Below are 17,837 nucleotides of genomic sequence, written 5' to 3'. Positions count from 1 at the left end.
CTTCCACACCCATGACAACTCCTGGCGCAATAGCCCACCCCATCTGCTTTTCATACGTTGCATACCGAACATACAGAGGCCACATATAAGCACACTCCCACAACAGCTGCGATGTTATTGGCCACTGGAAAAATTAGTCACTTAATAATAGCATCTCCCTCAGCAAGAAGGAAAAGGTTATTTCACCCGCAACTCAAATGATCTTACTCATCCCATAACAAATCCTTCCTGATGCACTTCTTACTGATGGCACCATCCTCTCTCTCACTCTGTGTGTCTCTCTCTCTATATATATATACACATATGTATATGTACACATACACATGTATGACTATCAAGCGTTTTCTAATAATGTGAAGAAGTCTCATGAGATTGACTCTGCCCAAACATCATGGCATAGGAAGACAAAGCTGCTGTGGCCAGCTCAGACACAGCAGGTTGTTTCTCAATGGAGAGCTCTTTCAGGTTACCCCAGACAGGCGTAGTCTGTCAGCCTGAGTGTTTTGCAAAGACCATTTATGGCACTGCTCATAAAAAAACATCTTAAGGTGCACAGTACAAGAAACAACTTACAGGCAAACCATGGCAAACCCCAGAAGTGCTGGGTTTTTTATAACTGCAGGTCCAGGATAGCAGTTTAATGGCTGCAGATTATGTGGATTCCTGCATAATCCAAGAGGTGCTCAGCCACTAGAGATCCAATGAACTGAGATGTGTGCACAGCACCACCTCCTGTGGAAAGTTTTACTCTCTGCACTTTTAGTGATGTGAAAAAGACCTTCTCTGATTTTTAATTTGCCCTCATTTCTTTAGGGGGGCACATAAACGAGAATGTCTTTTAGCCGCAACACCTTATACCCACTATTTCAACTAGAACCAGTCTAGGAATGGCTAATTTCAAATGAAACTTGTTTTGTCTAGAGAATTCTGATTCATCAGATCCAAAGGTTTGTAAGCATCTGTTTCAACAAGATACTTATCAGAAATGATCCTCAGGTCCAGGATAGTGAGCTGAGAGACAGATTTGTCTTTCGCTGTGTGTACATGAAAGACACAGACTCAAAACTGTCATGAGGTTGTTAAATAGAGCACTCATTTGGCATATAAAACATGCATGTTGCAATCTTTGCTCTACCTGACTCAGAAGGGATGTGAACCCAGGTGAGTGCTGTAACCACTTGGTTGGTCCAAATAGCACTTGCTTTACATAAAACAGAAAAAAATCTGGCAAGAGGTAGAATGACACATACTTTGGATATGGGAGACAAATGCAAACCTCTGAATGAAGGTCCCAGGCAGTGACACTGGTTGGTCAGAATTAGCTGATTTAGCTTTCACTTGTGAAACTCCACCATCTCATAAATACTTCATCTTTCTCATGATCCCTTCTCTACCTGCTCCTTTTTCTCCTTTTCCCATTCAAATGAGAAACTGATGACAAAGCTGAGAAAACAGACTATTCTAAGCCATTCATCTCTATACGTTGTCACTTGTAAACATACATTTTACATGGATATGAGGACACGCAAGTCTATGAAGTGTCTGATCCAGTAAGTCAGAGAGCTCATCCAAGAGGTTTCAGGGTAATATTCTCCCTTCTCCCATATCATTAAACTAGAAATAAAAGAAGCAGTTACAGTTTTACATCTGATTTTTCTATCTGGCCAGTGGCATTTTAGACTTAATTGCATCTCACCTCTTGTCTCTTGAGCCAAAGCGAGTTATTCATTAACTCTGATATGCTTTAGTCACTACCTAAAATGTGAAGTAGTTTGTAGTATAAAGACAAGAGTTCAGGGTCAAACTGGTGGGAGCAAGTGCCAGTGATATTTCTTTTTAAATTAAAAGTGAACTTTTTTTTCCAGGTCCATGGAAGACAGAACCAACAGAAAACACTGAAAAATTACTGTACTGCATTGATGAAACTTACTATTCTAAAACTAGGTGTGTAAGCTGGCCCTTACTTGCTTAGCACCTGAGCTTCCTGAGTCAGTGTTGTTCTCTCTCCTTCCCCCAAGTACTCCTTGGTCATGATTTGTGGGAGTAAGGTCACAACCTTCCCCTTCCTAGTGATCTTCAACTAAGTCTGAACCACTCAAGTCACTTGCAGTTTGGCTATTAACTTCAGGGAGCATCTGATCCAGCCCTTTATTACCTATCTCTTGAATCCTTTAAGAAGTCAAGGACATTGCTCCATTAATGGACAATCAGACAGCAGCTGCCCTTATAAGCACTTTTCAAATTCCTTTTGGTTAGATCTTAAACGGTGGGTGATGGAAACTGCAGAGAGAAGGGCACAGAGATCTTAAAGTACACAGCTCCTGGCATTAACAATACCTAACTTAACCGAGTTCTCAGAAAAGCACCCTTCTAAACACGAACACTCCTCTACTGTGCTTTAATAAATACTGCACATGTAAGATCCACGATAGGACACTAGGTTAACCAAATACCTCCCCTTTCCTTCTCCATTGGTTCTGGAAGATCCAAAGTCACAAGAAGAATTAGCCCACAGACCAACCTATTCAGCTTCCCATCCACAAAATAGCAAATGTAATAGTCCCTTTGACCATCTTGTCTGCAAGATCTTTAGGGCACTGCTGGCCCTGCAGGTGTGCACGGAGAACATGTACCATAAGGGAGTCAGGGTTGTGACAGAACTTGTGATAAGCTCCTTCAGAATTACTAATATCAATATTCTACACGAGGCCAACAGACACAATTAAGGCTTTCTTTGTACAAACCCATGGGGCTAAATTCAAGCTCAGAGATCCTGGAAGGTGCACTTAGCAGCCCTTAGGCTTGTAAGGAAAGGCTGCACTGGAAATGGGAATCCCTGGAAAAGGATGATTCAGCCATAAAACATGGTCAAGGTTGTACAGGAGCTCTGAACCAAAGACAGCAAACATATTCACTGTGTATCAGACTGGCTCTGCCCGCTTTGGGGGCAGAAGTAGTTGGCTGACGCCCACCTCTTCAGCTCACCAAGGGTTTCAGAAAGTTTGCACCACAGCAGACACTCTCCAAGAAAGCTTACTCGCTTTAGGGGAATGCGGAACGTGGCAGAATTCAGAACAGTAATTAAACTATTTCCCTGGCAGCAAAAATTAAAATATACAAGGTATATGTAGTGGGAAGTGAAAAGGAAAAAAAGTGTTAAGAATTTCATGCCATTATTTGTAACAATGATTCTGCACTGTTTTCTAAAATTAGTTGCATTTAGTACTTCATCCTGAGGAAGGGAAATACAAACCAGCACATGCTCAAACAGAATTTCAGAGCCAAACACTTTCATGTTAAATTTTGAAAAGTGGCTTGGCCAAACTCACACAAAATCAGCACCAGAGTTAGAAATGAAACTCAAATTCCACGCTCTTGTGCCTGAATTCTGATTGCCAAACTGTACCTTTTACATTGGCAAAAATGTGTGCAAGAATTTGCATTTAGGCTGGTTTCTGGAGCTATGCTGGGTGATACCTGTGACAGAATATTAACAATGTACAAAAAACAATACCACCTGAAGAAAGGAGAGCAACTGCTAGGCATGAATTCCTTTTCTTTGAGGACTTAAAAGGGATTGCTCATCTTTGCCAGGTAAACCTAGCAGACTAAATTTCTCTCTGAAATTTCAGTCAATGAAGATATAGCAGGGATGCATTTACTCCAGACTCCTCCAGACTCAACTGTCCTACAATAATACTATAAAGCTTTTATAGGAACAGCTGTATTTTAGCAACAACATCATCTCCTACCAGAACATGGACATAAAAATATGGTGCTAACTCCGTACTGAAAGAAGCAAGTTCCACTGCTACCTGTCGATGTGGGGCCACCATAGGTCTGCCAAGGCCTTTCTCCTCAGTGAAAAGCATCTTATCTAACTCTGAATTCACCTCCTCTGAAGCAGAGAATAACTGCTCTCTTAAACTCAGTGTATTAAAATACTCAGTTATCCATTAAAGAATGAAAACACTCACTACAATTCACTGAAGGGCGTATTTCCTAAAACTGGTAGTCTGGCTCAATGCCTTTGGCTAAAGTTTCCTTCTTTGGTGGCCTCACAAAGCACACACTCTACTCTAGCCCAGCATGTACAGCACAGAGGCAATTACTGGGGAGGGGGGAGAGGGTCTGCTTTTTGCTTCCCAGCAAATGAGACCTTTGCCACTGGTCAGAGCTGCTCTCACAGAAAAGCTTATGGAGGAAAAAGTCTTTCCCAGGGATGGTCTCTGCACACACTACATCATTTCTATTTCATCAGTTGCAACAAGCTCTTGCACTTGAGCGAATTCAGAAGTTCTTTCTTATTTTGCTTACCCGAGTTTTCAGGTAACTACATTTCTTACAAAACACAGATCTAAAGAAACTCTAAGAAGTGCATATGTTCTAGCAGTAAAAAGGCTTCTATAGTTTACATGATGACGCTCACTTGCCAAACAATCAGAACAAAACACTCACTGCTTTACTACACCCATTAAACAACTGATACCCTTTACAACTGCTGGTTTAGCCTGGACTGTTACAGGAGAAACAACAGACAGATGAAAAGTCACATTCTGTGTAACAATTCTGCCTATGGTAGAAGCAATTTAGATTAAAAAAAAAAAAAAAGACTTAAAAAGATCAGTCTGCCGTGGGAACAGCAAAGTGCGTACTCAAAGTAATAGTAGAACACAACCAAGAAGTACGCTTGTGAATCAGCTGTGGGATTCACAGGACATGAACTCATGTAATAGAGATGTTGGGAAAAAACTCCAGCCTTAATATTTATTTTGGAGAAGCAATTCAACTGCTTTGTCCCACTCACCTCACTCACAGTAACTGTAAACTCAATTTAAACAACCAATTAAAGGGGGTATAGCTGCTTTGCACCACCAGGCAGCATAAAGGATATACACCGTACCACTGGATACGAGAAGTGCACAATTGTGCTGAAATACTGAAATGCTCTGTGGGACTTTTTCTTTTTCCTTGGGGTTTATGCCTTTTTTCTGCTGTCATCTAAAAGCTGTGGTGAGTTATTTTATGTGTATGGTTACAAGCAGCTACTTGCTGGCTTAAATCCAGCCTTTATGGGCAGCAACTAAAAATTGTCAACTTTCAATCAGAACTTGGAAATGGTCTGAAAGTTGTAACTTTGTTGATATTGGCTGTAATTCTCAGTGTTAAATTCCAGTATTCTATTCTTTAAGCTAGACGCAATTTCCTGGCAAATGGTACTTTAACCTACAGATCTAATTTTACTTCGCAAAGGGAGATGACGATAACAGTTAGCTCCTCCTCTCCCCTCAACAAAAACACAATTTGGCAGTATAAGATACACACAGCCTAGGAAAACTCCTGCTTCTCCACCATTCTGCTACAGTCTGACAGCAAAACACTCACGAAATACGTGTAGACAGAAGTTTTGCTTGCATTGGAAAAATCATCTTCATTAACACAGGTATCTATCCAAGATACGCTGGCATGCCATTTTACCCCCTCGTACAGACTTTAGCTCTCGGGCATGAGATTAAGCAAGTGAGCTTGTTCTGGCTTTCACAGTGAGTACTTCTGTCTTTATAAACTCCCTTAATTTAATCATTTCCCATTTTATTGGACTTTAATGAAAAAATACAAAGCCAAAATCAGATAACAATTAGTAAGTCAATATAAAACACAGGAAATATCTACTGATGGTCATAACTATGACCCTTACAAGGAAAACTGGTCTTTAACTGCAGGGTTTGAATCCCTAGTGCCTGTAATATTCCCAGACCTAACACAAGCTTTCTGTGGAGACAGCCTAGATCAGGAGCCATGGTGGTCATCCAAGAAAAGGCTCAGCTGGAGTCCCTGCAGGAGTACTGTTAGGCACTGGCATCCGGTCCCCAGTATACATTTGGCCAGTGATAAGCTTCTTAGCTTTCATTTCATTAAATACTCTACTGTACTATATTGTTTCAAAGAAAGTGCATGGATGAATTTTTTACAGTATCAGAATTCTGCCTTTGACTTACCCAGATAATGAGGTCAACTGCTCTTTATAATCTCTCTGCTTTTGTTTCTAGTTCATCACTGGTTTCCACTGGCTACTCCACACGTAAAGCATTTAAACAACTTAAAATGGTGTGAAGTACAGATTTTCATTTTAAAGCTGCTTGTGATACAAAAGCATACATTTATTTACAAGGTCTTACCTCCAAAAGACCATCTTCGGGTAGGTCTGTGCAGTGGACAGCATTCTGAATCTTGTTCTTCCCAAAGACAGCACGCAGAGTTCCAGGTCGGAGATGACGGGCTATTTCCTATTGAACACAAAGAGATCAAAAGACCTTGGGGACCACATTGTTCCCTTATATCATGGATGCAACAGAATCTCACAAATAAAGACCTGATTGTGACATTAATATATGTATGGTACACATGAATGAAACGAATGAATGAAAATCAAAAGGGAAATTCCAGATTGCACTATATGTACGCACGACTGCTGAAAAGCCAGAATCCAAACTGTGAAAACTGTCTGCTTGAAACTGGGGCAATCAAGCCACGCTGGGTGGAACTGAAGGTCATCCATTTTATACCTTCCTGACATTGGTGTTAACACAGGTAGCTTCTGTTAGCAAGTTTGCAGCTCTCAAGCACAGAGTGCACCAGTCAGTAGTAAGAAGACGTACGTGTGCCACCTTGGTAGAGTGCCTTCCCCTTAAACCAAAGGGACTGACTGTTTGTCTCAAAACTCAATACATGAAACCAAAATCAAACTACTGAACAATCTCTCAGTCTTCCTCTCTGCTGTGCTCTCTGACACTGTGACTAGTGCCAGCATCTTCCTCAGCTAAATAAATGTGTCATCCTTGGTTTGATCCCCCCTGAAGATTAGCACATTCAGACTCTACATCTTGTCCTGTTCTTTGAAGATGAAATTTCAACCCTCTTCATCTATGGGGCCAAACTTCTTGGCCTCTCACAGTACGTTTTATATTATTACACCACATACCATTCAGATTCTGAGACAACCTTCACTCCTACCTCTTTTCCATGGCAAATCTCCCATCTTCTATCTCAGAGGGCTGCCTTGATTGGCTCTCCCCTCCACTATGCTCTTTTCTTTGGGATGTAATGCAATCCCGCCGTACCTCTCTGCAGTCTCACCTTGCAGCGTTGCCTTCTGTCCTTTTTTCCTACGCCAACCATGTTACACCTTGTTGACCTCTCCTTCTAACACCCTGGAGCTTTCTTTCAAGTCAACCTCATGCAAGATATGCCTACTCTTAAAATGAAGTGGAGATGCCATTAGCCCGTTTTTTCCTCCTTAAAACCCATTGACATTCTCTCTCCTTTTGCGAGTGCATACTGAGCAACACTAGCTGAGAGGGCACAGACTGGTGACAAGCTCAGATTGCAGCTACTGAACAAAAGTACTCTTCCTTACCAACAGAGTCTACATCAGGAGGTCTCTGAAAAGACACATATACACTAGGGTATAATCACTTCTGAAGCAGCCATTGCAGTTTCACTGTGCCACTCCCAGATGCTTGTTTCAGTGTCACAGCTAGAGGGTACTGCCCCCACGGCCAAGTGACCAAACTGGATTGTTCAAGCACTTCTTAACTTTCAGTGTCAGTCCGGTTCAAAGCAACTTCAGCCAGCAGTGGCTTTTGGCTGAGCCGGGCAACTTTGCACAGGTACACCTGAGAACCACTTGCATGATGCATGCTTTCCCCCTGGCATGGCAATGGAAGTCTTAATCCAGTACAAAAGAACCTCACAAGAGGTTATCTGACGATACCCTTGAGCCACTCTCCAGCTTCATCCACTTGTCATGTCTCATTTCTAAACTAAGACAATTTGATTTTAAGGGCAAGGTCTTCTCTCAGCCCAGCAAGCCCTATTTCCACAGAGTCCTGGATTTTTTTCCCTTAATAACAATTAGTAAGTATGGTGATCTATTACCTAATACCCACTTGAAAGGCAATTAAACTGCTTTAATGGTTGGAGTTTGTCTAACTCAAACCATGCTTTGAGAAGTTTCGGTTTCCCATTCTTACTCTGCGTATGTCACAGGTTACACAGGCTTTTCAGATATGGATTCCAGGGACATTTGAAAAAGATACTCTCTACATCAACCAACTTTCACTTCAGAGGAAAGTTCAAGAGGTAGAAAGGAAGAAAGAAAGAAAGTTCCAGCACAGGAAAACCTCTACATGGTCTTCATTGAAGGCTGGCAAGAAGAAAGCCTGCTGGGGAAAAAAAAGTCACACACCAGTTAGCTATGGCTGTTTGACACTTAAGTCTTTGCTTGAAACAACTGTTGATTCCAGTAACAATTAGCTGCCAGGAAGCTGGCAATAGCATTAGGCTTTCAATTCTTTTAAGGACAGTTTAGACATACTAGAAAAAAATCTTGTGGCTACAGAACCTTTGCTAGTACTTTAGCAAAAACAAACTCAGATCTCAAAGGGTGAAGCTTGGTGTTTCATATTGTGTTTATCTCCCATCCATCAAACACCGTTGCTGAAACTGTTCCTTTCTCCCACAGGTAACAAAATATGGCTTATGAATCTTTCCCAAATTTTCCCTTGACCCATCTTCCTCATCAAATCCTCTTTTTTTTCTCTCTCCTTCTGTAAGAGCAGCTATGGCTTCCTGTTTTGTCATCTGCCCTAAGCTCTGATTTCAAAACTTTTTTCTTCCTCATTTTTCTTCTTCTTCTAACATTGGCGAAAGCTCCTATTTTGATCTCCTGTTCTCCCCCACATTTTTTTTTCTTCACACAAGTTGCTACACGTTCGCCTGCACTCCTGAAACTCATCACTTATCTTGCACAAAAATAAATTGATTCTCTTCTGCCTGGACTTGGATTAGATCAGAAGTACATGAAGGTAGTAGCTTCTGCAACACTTTATTTGGTTAGCACCTGCCAAATAAGAATCTAAATAAACCTCTCCTGCCATCAGTGAATAAACAGGACAAGAGAGAAGGCGGTCTCTGCTTATATTCATGCAGCCTTAAAAGGACACAGAATCATCAATTCTAAAGTTTTCCTATTCCTTTTCTTTCTTATTACACCACTGAGGAAGCCTAGGCAGGGAACAAGGCACCTGTGTAGAAGGAAGAACATACAAAGAGATGTATGGACCGTATATAGTTGTGTATGTATATATATGGTTGGAAGTCTTGGGAATATTTCAGGGAAGGGGAAGGGAGATCCCTACAGAACACAGCACATCTTAAAATACATTCCTCTGCTCCATTAACAGGACACTTCCTGAATGTTTTATTTATAGGGCCTCTACTACAACAACAAAGAGATGTAAACATATCAAGGTGCTTTTGTTTGTTTGTTTGTTTGTTTGTTTGTTTAAGTTTTCTGCTGAGCCTAGTTTCAGGAGCCTTTTTTTGCATCTATAGTTTTCAATAACTTTTTGAGAGAAGCCAAATGCAAGGTGTGAGGAAGGATGAATTAAGAGCAGCTAGAGCTCTACCAGATGTATGAGAGGAGAAGAGCATGTGTGTGCAGGAACTACATGCCCATATGCAAGTGAGGATGCCACAAACTCCTGTCTCATATGAAGAGCACATCTCTGGGGCAAATCAAACCAGGGCTGCTGAACCAAAAGGCTTCCTCCTCTTTGGTCTCATTCAGCAGACTATTTGATCACACATTACAGGCTGGGCTTTGATCTACAGCTAGCCCTTTGAAGAATTTTGGCCTACACAAGCTTCAGATCCATATATTTCATGTTTCTCTCCACTCTGTAACAGTTCACTGTGTAATACTGCCTCTATAAAATACTTCGCACAATCTAAAATCTTTCTATTTCTACAAGAACAAAGGTAAACAAAAATGTCCCCGTTACTTTCAGCAGAGTCATATGTCAAAATCAGATAGAAAAATCATAAACCTGCTTCATAAGAAAAGCTGTTAACCACTTTTCCTTAAAACAGCTGATATTTCATGGGCTGGACAGAAAATTACAAAGAACAGTAACTCGTATTTCAGCCAAAACTGCAGATTTCAAGTAAATCTGGCCAGATGTTTTCTAAAGTCTCTGCCTTGAATATTTGATTGAGTATCTAGAAAGACAGATGTATTACTGTTCTTAAATATGTGTGTGTACTTTGTTGTTGCTTAGATGGCATCGAAAGAAAAGCCAAAGAGGCAACCATTGACTCTGTGCAGCAACCATTCCCTCTTGCTCCAGTGAGAAATGGCATAACAAACTCCAAATTGACCAAAAATACACACAGGAGCTTTTACAGTGTAAAACTGTGTTCTATCTGAACATTAACTAGAACGAGAGAACCTTTAAAATATGTTACTAGTTCTCTTGAGGAAAGCAAAATAAAAATAAACAGGTTTGTGATCAAACTCCTCTACTCATGGTGCACTCCCAAGGCAGGTTGTTTCTCTTAGGTTTGCTCTCATGCCAGCAGCATTTTGAGGACTTTTTCAGAATCACAGAATAGCTGAGGTTGGAAGAGACCTCCGGAGACATGTAGTCCAAAACCTCTGATCAACCAGGGTTACCTAGAGCAAGTTGCCCCAAGGATGGAAACTCCACAACCTCTCTGGGCAACCTCTTCCAGTGCTCAGTCACCCCCAAAGTAAAAAGTTTTTTTCTTATATTCAGACAGAATATAAAGGGCTGCATATAATAGACTACGACAAACTCTGAACAGTCCCCTCTAAGCCCCAGGAAAAAAATCTTGTTTTCCTTCACCATCTGAGGCCTGAATGTGTGTTCACTCCCTGCTCTTCTCAGCACCCATCATTCGTTACCCTTGCTGAAAGTTTTATATTGACTTTGTCTCTTCCCCTCTGCCTTCCCCACCCTGCACTCATGAAGCTTCTTCCCTCTCCAGCTCTCCAAGCCCAGCTGCTCTCATGAAAGACATGGTCTCTCTTCCCCCTCAAGGGTGCCAACTGATTCAGAAGGCAGCAGCCAGAACCAGGCAAGCAAGCGCCTTCCTCCTTTTGCAGACCAGCAACACCCTTTTCAAGGGAACAGAACACACGTTAACTGTGAACAAACAAAATAAATGCCACCACTCATAGTGGAATTTGTCTGGCCGAACTTCAGCCATCTGAAAGCTGACCACCTTTTAAGCCAGGTGCCTAAGCTCTCTCTGTAGCGAGCGGAGCGAGATAAGCCCTTTCAGAAAAAGACTCTTTTGTAGTCCAACAGGTACGTAAGGTAGGTGGGGTAAGTACCTCTCTCCTCTTCCCATCACCGCAGCCCTTCGACCGGCTTTTAGTCACAGGGATTTTAGCACCAGTTGTGTCACACACTGCAGGTTGCAGCAGGGAGCTGCACAAAGAATCCATTCCTGTACAAGCCACCATCAGCAAGAGGTTAAATGATGAAAGTAGCATAGCCTCTGTCATGTGAGATGCAATACAAGTGTTGCCTGTAATGCTTATTCAAGCTAAGAAACACCTCGAAATTATTGTTACTGTGGGGACAACTTCAGTAGATCGGTCTGCTATATCGTTCACAGAAGTTCCCATCCTAAGACAAAGGCTAAACTGACCAAATCAAATCTGTGGTCACAGATGACATTGTCCATGATACCACAGGGGTTAATTTGCCTCAGCTTGCTTTGCCTTTTTTGCAGCTCATATCCACCCCTGTTTCTTCTAAACTCAAGCCAAGCAATTTTTATGTGTGCACTCCGCCTATAGTTACCTCAAGCCTGACTTATGTTCCCCAGTGTCACGCCGTGAACCACCTTACATTCACATCAGCTGTGGCAGAAGAACCCGACAATTTTCCACTCCTGCATCCATCTGAGGTCCATTTAACCTTCAGCAAATGCAGTGCTAAGCCTTCTGTCTGCATTACTGAGAGAAAAATCTACATACGGTGGGGCTGCGGCTCCTGTAGTCTTTAACTAGGTAAGAACACATTTTGCCCTAAAACCTGACGCCTGATTGTCAACAAATACTTCACACAGTCTCAAATACAAAACAAGGCCATTGTTAAAGCAGAATCAGAGCATGGAAATGGTTTCCTTCATCTTTCATTTTACAAAGCGATCCAGAACAGAAGTCTCTTGTTGACAGAGTGACACATTTTCTCTTACCTGCATTCCACATGAGCAGCAGCAAAGCCATGTACATATACAGAAGCAATATTAAAGGTCTCACACCCACTTCCAAGGGAGCCAATGTTATCAGAAAGTCTTTGTACTTTCTGTGTATTGAAAAAAACCTCACACACAAAACAACCCCCTTCCTAACACACATATACACACGAATACTAAATACCACTCGCCTTTTAATCCTTATCACAAAAGAAACTGATACAAAGATCCTCAAGAACCTGGAAAGGTTATACTGATATTCTTCATAATATTTAGCATAGTCTTCTGCCCCTTGAGCACTGCATTTTATCTTCAGCTTGTCTTCTGCTGATTCATGATAAAATGTTTATGCCCCCAATCACTTGCTGGGTGTCTTCACAAGTTTCTCCTATCTTTAACTGAACTAAGTCTATGTGAACATAGTTAGGTACTTGAAATAATGTGAATGTAAAGGTTTGTTCAGCAAATTAAACAATCAGACCCAGGCAATAACAGACAAGTTTTCAATTGCAAGGCTGTAAAAAGTGCATCAGAAACTCATCTCCTTCCAAAATCAAACTGTTTTTTGCGGCAGCAGCAGCCAGTCATCAAACTAGTTTGTTACAAAAGCCTACTCTGGCCTGATTAAAAAAAACTGCATCTGCCCTTCTCTTTTTGTAAAGTCACCCTACCTCTGAACCACCGGTGTGCAACCCTGTATCATTCGGAAGTTTTGTTAATGCATGTACACTTATGTTCTATACTGTACACTGTTCTATACAGTGTTAGCAGCTTCTTCTGAAGCTCGCAAGTCTCTAGAAGTTGTTATATCATCTACTTCTTCTCATCCTCTATCCCCTGAGGCACTTTCATTCTCTCTGTTTCACTCCCACTTGCTCTCTACCAATCTTCTATCTGGCAGCCCAAGGGTGCTGCAGTTTTGACATCACCAACTCTCCACAGACTGTGCTCTGTGGGCAGGAGATATGGAACATTTGCCAGCCTGAGATAGCATTTTTATTTGTCTTGGCGCTTCTGGTTTATGCTTAAGCAATGCTAATGATAACAGAAAATTGTTTACTGTTGTGTATGTGTACACTTCTGCCATAACCAATGGGCCAAATTTAGGCAAGAGTAAGCAGGTGTAATTTTGAGTCAAGCATGAACTAGATCTGACAGTGAAGTTTTGAAGACAGCTGACACACCAAGTGTCAGTTGGTCAAAAAACAGAGACAGAGATAAAATAACTAGCTATCATGTGGAATTATCTGGGTGAAATAAAGGATATTTAAATTACTTGACAAGTTAGAAAAGGAAGCATTTAGCAACAACAAGCAATTAACCCCACAACGCATCTGAAAAAAACAGTGTAAGTGACTTGACTATCAGTTGCTTTACCTAAATCTTTAAAGGTGAAGTATTCATCCTACTGATGCTTTTCAACTGCCTTCAGTGGGTCCAGAATTTCACTCATTTACTTATTCACCTGTTAAACAACGATAAAAAAAAATACTAGACTGCAAGGGATATTTTGGGATTTCATTAATTCATGTTAACAAAATATTTGGAGAGCCTCCAGTGAAAGTCATTACAGAGTTGCAAGACGTTATTTTTAGTCTGAAGATATCTTGGCTGAATTTTCTTCCACAAGAACAACTATAAATTTTTCTTTTCCTTAGATATTTTAGAGACAAAATTTTACATTTGCAAAAGCAGTCCAGATATCTGAGCTTCACACTTTGCAAAGCAGAAAAAATTGCTTCAAAATTCAAAAAGTTTTCCCTAACCGAACCAACTTTGGACCATCCGCTTAAATAGAACACACAGACGGACTGAAAGGCAAAACTCACAAGTCTGCTGCAAACCCCAGAGATTCTTCTCATCGTGGCTTGTCAGGAGAGAGCGAGCTTTCCCTTCTACACTGTGCCCTGAAGCCTCTTCTATGCAACAGCAAGCTTTTCCTTGGAGGCAGCAGTGCTGCCATCTCTTCCCCTACTGCTGTGAATAGCCCTCTTCTTAGGGAAAAAATGATTCATTATTTGTGCTATACCTGTTTTTTAAACCTCCTGCTGTGTTCACGACTAGTTGAACTAGTTAGTGTCCCTGTGCATACTAAAAGATGGTTCCTGGCCTGAAGAACTTACCATCTGAACAGACACCAAGAACAGAAAACAGGAGCAGAATTGATCCCATATTTCAGGGTAGAAAACTAGGACAGAGAGACAGTAAGTAATTTCTCAAGGGCACAAGGGAATAGGAAATTCACCAGGAGCATAAGCCAGTGTCTAGCACTGAGCTCAAGTCTTCTGAATCCTACACCACTTCTTCAACCATTCTCTCTCTCTGATTTAATGCTGCTTTAATTTGTGACTAGCACGCTGAATGCTGGTAAGCCACAGGCTGCAAAACCCAGCCCATATCAGCTCAGCCTCAGGGAACTTGAGAGCTGTCTTGGGAACATGAAGAAGAACTGGTGCTCACTCCTCTTCTACCCTGAAGTCATTTTCTTCCCTTGATCCCTAGAAAGGGTGCAGAGAAAGGGAAAACTTCTAACAAGGGGGATACATGAGAAGTCCCAAGTGCAGCTCCGATACAGTCCATCATACTGTAAGCGAAAGCTGCTAAAAATTCTGCTCAGGTGGCCCTGCAGTAAAACACAAAATGTCAGCCTAAACCAAGCAGACCAGCAAGCAGCACCCTAAATTATTCAGCTTCTCAGCATTTCAATCACTCATTTTACATTCCATTTTTAAAATTCCTTTGTTTAGTTAATGGTGTTCAGAGACAGTAAGACCAGTGCTAAAGACTGAAATCTCTTACTGCAGCTGTTCTCAAGGCTGTCAGCTATTACAGAAGGGAGGATTAAAAAACAACAACAAAACCAAAAAAATTAAAATACCCATCATCATCAGAAAAGCAAAAAAAAGCAAAACAACATCACCTGCTTCGTTCTGGTATAGAAGGGAAGACTCAGGCTATAGTATTTGTTTCTGCCCGATTCTAAGCCCTCGGCAATGTAGCTTAAGCAAAAAAGACTACAAGGTGCTCTGGCCACAGCACGTATTTCTTGTGTTACTACAATGGCATGTAGTGCACCAAGGGACTTCAGTCTACCCACACTCTGCTGCAATGCACAGTGCAAGGATACCACCTATACCACTCAGAAAGCTAGCTGATCCCTGTAAGAGCAAACCCACTTGAGAAACTGATGGAGCTCCTTCCAGCAGTGGTTAGTTCCCCACAGTGGAACCTCTTTGGTATACTCAAAGACTAATTTATCACCAAGAGTACTTTGGGTAACAACACTGTGATCTGCAGCTCCTTCTCTATTTGATTATGATCACCTCTACTACTCATTTGTTAACCAAGCAGATTCTGAATAAGCAGTCCTCTCGGATAAGAGTTTCATAGGCCTGATCATCCTCTTCACTTGTTTATTACAAGGGATGTTAAAAAAACACGCTGTGTACATCCACGAATAGACTAGTCATAAACTGCTAAATGAAAGACATGAAACCTTTTGGGACAACTCTAGTCAAGTTCAGGATACTCAAGACAACACCATCATCACGGTTATGTGGAATAGTAAGTGCTCTACTGTCCTTTTTCTGCACAATTATAACTTGCTCTATTGCACATTTGCAACATTTTCAACAAGCACCTTTGTGTGCTGACTCTTGCTAACTGCCTTGTAGAGCTTTGGAAAAAGCCCTTTCAGCTTGACAAAGTTCCAGCTTATTATTTTCTTACTTTTTTTCTAGAGATAGCATTCCTGTTTACGTGACAGCACTACTGTTCCAACCAGAAGTTACAAAAAGTGTAAGTGAAGGACAAAACTATTTGTAGCCAACAAAAGCCAGAATCAGGCAAATAGACACGCTTTGAATCTATTCAAATCAAAGATTCTGCAATACAAGGCCACTGTGACCAGGAGGTATATCTATTCTTTGCCAGGAAACTGGAGAGGAGAAAAGAATTGTTTCATGCAGTAACAGTATCATTTTCTTTCCCTGACCAAGTGACCTCCACATTTCCCATCAGCATCTTCTGAAAATACTGCTGCCTTTCTCCAAGAAAGGACTGCGGTCATATGGAGCCTTATTTTTTGCTTAAACGCTTCTTTTCAGGGATTAGCTTTTAGATACTCAAAAACATCACTGTCCAGTGTAAAGGAGTGATTTGCTCCTTGCTATAACTAAACAGAACACAAGGGAAACAAAGAAAACAACAGCCTCGACAGACATTAACTCCAAACTAAGCATGTTCTGGAAAAGCCTTGTGCTTTTAGGGACTGAACACATTAATGAATCTAGTCTCAAACACTTTAGCTGCTAACGTAGAAATCACAGTAAAGCAGTCCAATGAAGGAAGAAAAGAAAAAAAAAGATCACCTACAGACGGTGATCCCCAGAGGAGAATACAACCTAGGAATCCTGACGACCAGCTCTGTGCCTTACTGACAAAGACTGTATTTTCACTGGAGGGAAAAAAAAAATATATAAATATATATACTATATATGTTTTTTAAAAAACAAGTGTTAAAACCCTCCTGTAGGCAAGGTAAATTGCATTTTAAGCCAGTGTGGCAGTGTGGCTGGGAAGAACTAGCCCTAGAGAGAACCCTGTGGACTACCTTTCATCAGCCTACCAGTGGTAAAACTACATTGTGTATTTGTCTATACCAGGCCGGAATCACACAATCACCCGATATGTTAAAAGCCTACCTCTTTTTCTACTGTGGTGATAAACATATCCGTTCTCCTTAATCCATCCAAAGCCTTGTCTAGACTACTTAAAAGATACAGTATTTTGAAACACATTAGCAAGCTTTATTTAAAAAAGAAGGCAAGCAAATACTAAAATAAGCTAGGCAAAACAAGCACTCTTAAAACTTTTTTTTTGTGGTCACCTTTTACATAAAATATGATCCATCCATATTAGATACTAAATCTGTAACACCACTCTGAAATATGGCCTATACTCAAAGCCTGCACAGAACCTAAATGGGAAGATGGAATACACATGGGACATGGAAGCCCTCACTTTTGTAAAATAAGATCTGCAGATGGACAGTTAGAAGCAAAGCCCACGTCATAAAAATCAAAAAAAACCTAAGCCTCACAAAGAAAGTTAATCCTTCTGAAGGCTGAGTAGACAAATTTATGTAATTCTCAGCATTTTGTAAGAAACCTGTATTCATCACAGAAAGCTTAAAATAACAGGTAATTTTTTATTACACCCACCTAGTGCTTTGGGACACACTCGGCTTGAGCGCAAAGGGAGCCTCTGTGGTTCCTGAGCCAGTCTTTGAGGCTTCTTTCACACGTACCCGTAGATGAAATGAGTCTTTGTCATTTCAGATTCAGCTGAACGCCTGCACAGATCCGCAGAGCAGAAAGGTCCAGGGTTCTTAACCAAGAAAAGGAACTTCTTTAAAAAAAGAAATATTTTAAGCAAAAATAAAAATAAAGTAAACTAATTTTAAATAAAAATAAAACATAAAAACAGCTAGCCCTAAGACGCTTTGCAGGGAAAGGCCTAGAGACTGTGCCTCCGGATACCCCGGCACGCTTTGCCTCCTGGGCAGTATGAGAGGGCTCTGCGGCTGCGCAGCAAGTCAAGGATGATTGTGCCCTCTTGGGCTGTTAGAGCCTCGTGGCACATCCGGGATTTTCTTCCGCCTCCGGGTAATATTCGGCTTTCCTACCATTGCAAAAAATAGGGCAGGGAGGCAGTCTGGAAACAGGCTCGAGGAGCCCGGGAAGGACTAGCCAAAAGGCAGAAAG

General features: G+C 41.2%; 1 protein-coding gene and 1 long non-coding RNA gene across 6 annotated transcripts in view; both read right to left on the bottom strand.

Annotated features, from left to right (window-relative positions):
* Window positions 1-17,837, bottom strand: part of NME7 (NME/NM23 family member 7) — a 96,644-nt gene that overhangs the window by 10,788 nt on the left and 68,019 nt on the right. For all 5 annotated transcript variants that reach the window (XM_064520736.1, XM_064520720.1, XM_064520734.1 and 2 more), the window contains one exon: window positions 6,180-6,287. In XM_064520736.1, the coding sequence (XP_064376806.1) occupies window positions 6,180-6,287 (108 nt within the window). The remainder of the gene's footprint in view (window positions 1-6,179; window positions 6,288-17,837) is intronic.
* On the bottom strand, window positions 6,881-17,562 carry LOC112990560 (uncharacterized). The gene is made up of 2 exons (XR_003261101.2): window positions 17,295-17,562; window positions 6,881-13,537 (listed from the first exon to the last, which is right to left on the bottom strand). It is a non-coding gene; the product is annotated as an uncharacterized LOC112990560 (long non-coding RNA).

This window comes from Dromaius novaehollandiae, chromosome 1, assembly GCF_036370855.1.
Source record: "Dromaius novaehollandiae isolate bDroNov1 chromosome 1, bDroNov1.hap1, whole genome shotgun sequence".
Classification (NCBI taxonomy): domain Eukaryota; kingdom Metazoa; phylum Chordata; class Aves; order Casuariiformes; family Dromaiidae; genus Dromaius; species Dromaius novaehollandiae.
Note: the sequence above shows the minus strand (reverse complement) of the source record. Positions and strands in the feature narration are given on the sequence as shown.